Source organism: Sinocyclocheilus anshuiensis, unplaced genomic scaffold (assembly GCF_001515605.1).
Source record: "Sinocyclocheilus anshuiensis isolate Anshui unplaced genomic scaffold, SAMN03320099.WGS_v1.1 scaffold436, whole genome shotgun sequence".
Lineage (NCBI taxonomy): Eukaryota > Metazoa > Chordata > Actinopteri > Cypriniformes > Cyprinidae > Sinocyclocheilus > Sinocyclocheilus anshuiensis.
In genome coordinates, this window is record NW_015560618.1 from 654,436 (window position 1) to 659,502 (window position 5,067).

Genomic DNA, 5,067 nt, shown 5'->3' on the forward strand with positions numbered 1-5,067 from the left:
AAAGCAGCCCCAGACCATCACACTACCACCACCATGTTTGACTGTTGGTATGATGTTCTTTTTATGAAATGCTGTGTTGGTTTTACGCCAGATGTAACGGGACACACACCTTCCAAAAAGTTCAACTTTTGTCTCATCAATCCACAGAATATTTGCCCAAAAGTCTTGGGAATAATCAAGATATTTTTTGGCAAATGAGAGACGAGCGTTTTTGTTCTTTTTGGTCAGCAGTGGCTTTTGCCTTGGAACTCTCCCATGGATGCCGTTTTTGCCCAGTCTCTTTCTTATTGTTGAATCATGAACACTGACCTTAATTGAGGCAAGTGAGGCCTGCAGTTCTTTAGATGTTGTTCTGGGTTCTTTTTGACCTCCTGGATGAGTCGTCGTTGTGCTCTTGGAGTAATTTTGGTAGGTCGGCCACTCCTGGGAAGGTTCAACACTGTTCCAAGTTTTCTCCATTTGTGGATAATGGCTCTGGCCCTGGTTTGCTGGAGTCCCAAAGCCTTAGAAATGGCTTTATAACCCTTTCCAGACTGATACATGTCAACTATTTTGTTTCTCATCTGTTCTTGAATTTCTTTAGATCGTGGCATGATGTGTTGCTCTTTAAACATGCTTCACTTTGTCAGACAGGTTCTATTTAAGTTCTTGAATCAACAGGTCTGGCAGTAATCAGGCCTGGGTGTGGCTAGTGAAATTCAACTCAGCTTTCTAAAATAATGTGGTTAATCACAGTTCTTTAATGATTTAACAGGAGGGGGCAAATATTTTTTCACGTAGGGCCAGGTAGGTTTGGACAGCTTTTTTCCCTTAATAAATTAAATCATCATTTAAAAACTGCATTTTGTATTTACTTGCATTATCGTTGTGTAATATTAAAAATTGTTTGGTGATCTGAATCTTTTAAGTGTGACAAATATGCAAAAAATTTAAAAAAAAAACAGGAAGTGGGCAAAATCCTTTTCACGGCACTGTATATGATTAAAGCTCTGTTTTTATGGTGGTGGGCAAACATATAATGCAATCGCAATGAAATAATAACAAATAAATCAACGAATAAACGCTCCACAAAAACCTGATGTACTTGATGTGCATGATTTTTCTAAAACTCGCGCATAGATAATCAAGTAAACCTAAATGGCTTCAGTCCAGTAAGTGTTCATCTCGAAATATTACTAACAATATAAAAGTTATTCTTACATATACAAGATCATAAATGAGACATATAACACAACCTGAAGTGAGAACATTTAAATGATACTTAAAGGCCTTTTACTTACTAAAAAATATGAACTTATCAATCAGATGACAGAAGGCATGTAGTAGATTGTGTACAACAGGTTTTTCAACAAAGTTTTGATCATGTTGATAATTTAGAGGCCTTGGAAATTTGCGCATCAAATATGGTACAGTAAGATTTATACGGTTAAATGATAATGGATGAGTGGGCATATATAGCCGCTTTCACACAGCTATTGCTGCTTAAGAGAATCCATTTAGTATTTCACATTATCAAAAGGATACAAAACTTGTGCAGAAGCATCTGGAAACACAGTGAGAAATTTATCTCCATTAGAGTAGTACTTCTCCAAGAAACTTGAATTGTACTGAAAAAAGAGACCAGAGCGTTTAGTTCAAGCACATGATGATACAACTTTCTAACACAGTAAATTATGGTCAGTTACCTGGTGATGTGTTAAACCAAACTGAATTGACCCCGGATCTGAAGACTCATGTGTCCATTGTCCAGAGGTCTCGTCCACATGCATGTACTCTTTATCTTTACAAACATCCTCATTGGGTGGACAGTTAGAGAGCCGGAAACTGATGACTGTTTTATCATGAGGCACATCTGGGGAAAGAAACCATTCATTTACCTCATCAACATCTCTGTAATATCACATCACACACAAACTAATAATTTCACACTATGAGAAACAGGTGTTTGAAGTCATTCAAACATTTAGTGGGTGTTATACAGTACATCTGATATTCACATTCAATTTTATCCTACGTATTAAATAAATAAACAAATCAAAATGTCTAAACAGTGGAAATGGTTTGATTTTAAATGCCGGCTTGTGAAATATGAAAGCACTTTTATTTTCCCTTTACTACAGTGACTGGCAGGCATACACTCTGGCAAAAGACTTTCCAGGTATGTTACGGAATAATGATTTTTATCATTATTTTGACATTTTCTGTAATATCATTTACACATGATATGATGTAATGGAATATAGTCTCAGTGCATATAATATTGTCCATGATAAAAAAAAAAAATATTTTAAAAGTTTAAAATGCCTGTGCCAAATTCTTAGAAATGTAGTCTTTGCATTGTTGGCGTCAACGTTTATACCATTAAAAAAAAAACGTTAAAACTTAACAACACATAAAAATTGTATGTAATCTTGGTGTAACCATCAAGTAAAATTGAATTACATTGAATACATGTACACTAGGGTGGCCCTTATTTTTGGACTTGCGAAAATCCTCTGTTCTCACCCACCCAGTCAACTCTCCAAATGGAAACAAACCAAATTTCGCTCAACAAAGTTGAAATTCTGTCTTAATGACCATAATAGCATGTAATTAATAATTATACAAAACCATTAGTAAACTGTGAATTAGGTTAAAAATGAGAACACGGAACAGTGTTGCTAGTCTTAAAATGTTTAATTATGTTTAATTGTGCCGATAGTCTTGTGGGTGCCATTGGGCTTCAGATGTCCCGAGTTCGAGTCCCGGCTCACGGACCTTTCCCGATCCCATCCCCTTCGTTTCTGTCCACTGCCAGCCATCCAAGTGCACACATACAGCAGTAAGTAGTGAACACTGCTCACACACACCCGGAATAGTGAGCAGCCATTTACACCAGCGCCAGCTGAAGCTGTTGTGGGCTCCTCTGTGCCTTGCTCAAGGGCACCTCAGTTGTGGTTACTAAAGGTACCGAAACTCGAACCCACGACCTTCAGGTTACAAGTCCGACTTTCTAACCATTAGGCCTCGACTGCTCCCACCTCTGATATCAGAAACGGTCAAAATTTTATCAGTGAACAAAAACTTCGCTAATATCACCAATTAGCTCTTGAAGTACCTGTTGATAAAAATATCAACCCCCCCAATAAGGCTCACCCTAACGTTCACATCAATATTTAAAGTGCCCCTATTATGGGTAATGAAAGGTTCATATTTTGGTTTTGGGAGTCCCCAACAACAGGTTGACATGCATGCAAGGTCAAAAAACACTTTGTCTTATAATATGCATTTATTTTTACCTTACTTGCTCAACGACTCCCAAACCATTCACTCAACGATTCATTTTTCCAAACCCCTCCTTTGCATGACGCTAATCTGTGGTGATTGGTCCGATTGGTCTCATTTTCATGTCATCATGCCTGTAATGCCTGATAAAGCAGCATTTGTGAACACAGTGCTGCTTTGTGTACAGCGTTACCGGGGAAACAGCTATTTTTACCGCTCCTAAAGCGGCACCTAGTGGCAAAGAATGAATTTAGGCGGGCAATATGCTAATGTTTCATGTTGACGTCAACATGAAACGGCTTGGGATTCGTTTTAAAAACGACTCGTTTCAATGATTCAGAGTTGACTCTTTCTTTTGAAAGACAATAACTTTATACACAGAGCACTTTCAGATTTAAAACTTTGCAGGATGTTTTCATTCACTTAGAGCTGTGTTACACACTGCATGAAATGTAATTTTCAAAAATCCATAATAGGGGCACTTTAAAAAAAATGTAAATATATTTCATATTATCATCTTATTCACTGAAGAAGTCCTGAATCAGACATCACTAAAACTAATCCAAATGTGTGTCTGTTTACCACACAAATTTACTGTACGACTTCAGATTTATAGAATATAGTCATATGGACCACTTTTGTTATGCTTTTATTGTGATGTTTTATTGTATAACAGGTAGTAAATAATGACAAAATTTAGCATTTTTTGTTAATGGTCCATCCATGGGCATCCTGTCCAACACATGTGGATACTCACTGTTGTTTGATGCCAATAAACTGGAGTGAGCATCTCTGTCATATCTCTGCATCTCTCTCTGCTGCTGTCTGAAACTAAGCCAAAGGTGGGAATAAACAAGTAAACAAAATCATTTAATTCTGTGGAAGCATATTTTACATTTTCATAATATGATTAAGTTACAACAAAGTAGCCTATATGCCATGTCAGTATGTAAGATTTTTTTTTAAATGTTTTTGAAAGAGGTCTATTATGTCTATTATGTTATTTGCAGTGGCCTTGAGACAAGTTTTTTAAGGAAACGAAGAACAGAATTTATTTCAAATAGAAATCTTTTGTAAGTTTATAAATGTATTTCCTGTCAGTTTACCATCTTTACTGTGTCACTATCAATTCACTGCATCCTTGTTAAATAAAGTTATAAGTTTATAAAAAAAAAAAACTGATGCCAGAACATAAGTGTATTGTACAACACAAACCTGCGTTTTCCTCTTTCTTGTGCTTTATCTTGTAGTTCTTCGTCCTCAGTGATGAAGGGGTCATCTAGTCGAGCAGGTCCACTAGGCCTTGCATCAGAACGTTTCATAGCTAGATGCTTTTCATGGACCACAATCTCAAACAACTCTCTGTATTCCTCACAGCAGAAGTCCTGAAGTCCAATTAGATGATCATAAACTCAAGGGGAAAAAAGTGCTGAAGCAGTAAGTGTTAGTGTCAGCTGCATTCTTTCTCAAGAGACGAACCTCTCGTGTCTCTGCATAAACCGGATCCAGAGGCGGCCAAGCTCTCGAACCACAGAACTGACAGCATATTGGAGAGTCCACTTGCTTTTGGGGCTGGGTAAAAACAACAGTGTTGGGGGTAACGCATTACAAGTAACGAGAGTTACATACTCAGATTACTTTTTTCAAGTAACTAGTAAAGTAACGCATTATCGGAGTTACTTTTTCAAATAAGTAACGCGTTACTTTTTTTTTCCAATTTATTGATTAGCTCTCCTGTCCCCATGTTGAGAGAAATCAGAAGATGTTACTGTAGTTCTAAAATAAATATGAATATGCATTAAT

General features: G+C 36.9%; 1 protein-coding gene across 1 annotated transcript in view; it reads right to left on the reverse strand.

Annotated features, from left to right (window-relative positions):
- The window catches only part of LOC107681751 (glutamate-rich protein 6), an 11,475-nt gene that overhangs the window by 4,108 nt on the left and 2,300 nt on the right, over positions 1-5,067 (reverse strand). Inside the window, exons 6-10 of the mRNA XM_016478073.1 lie at positions 4,744-4,836; positions 4,480-4,649; positions 4,022-4,095; positions 1,686-1,852; positions 1,525-1,607 (exon numbers count right to left, since the gene is read on the reverse strand). Of these exons, the coding sequence (XP_016333559.1) occupies positions 1,525-1,607; positions 1,686-1,852; positions 4,022-4,095; positions 4,480-4,649; positions 4,744-4,836 (587 nt within the window). The remainder of the gene's footprint in view (positions 1-1,524; positions 1,608-1,685; positions 1,853-4,021; positions 4,096-4,479; positions 4,650-4,743; positions 4,837-5,067) is intronic.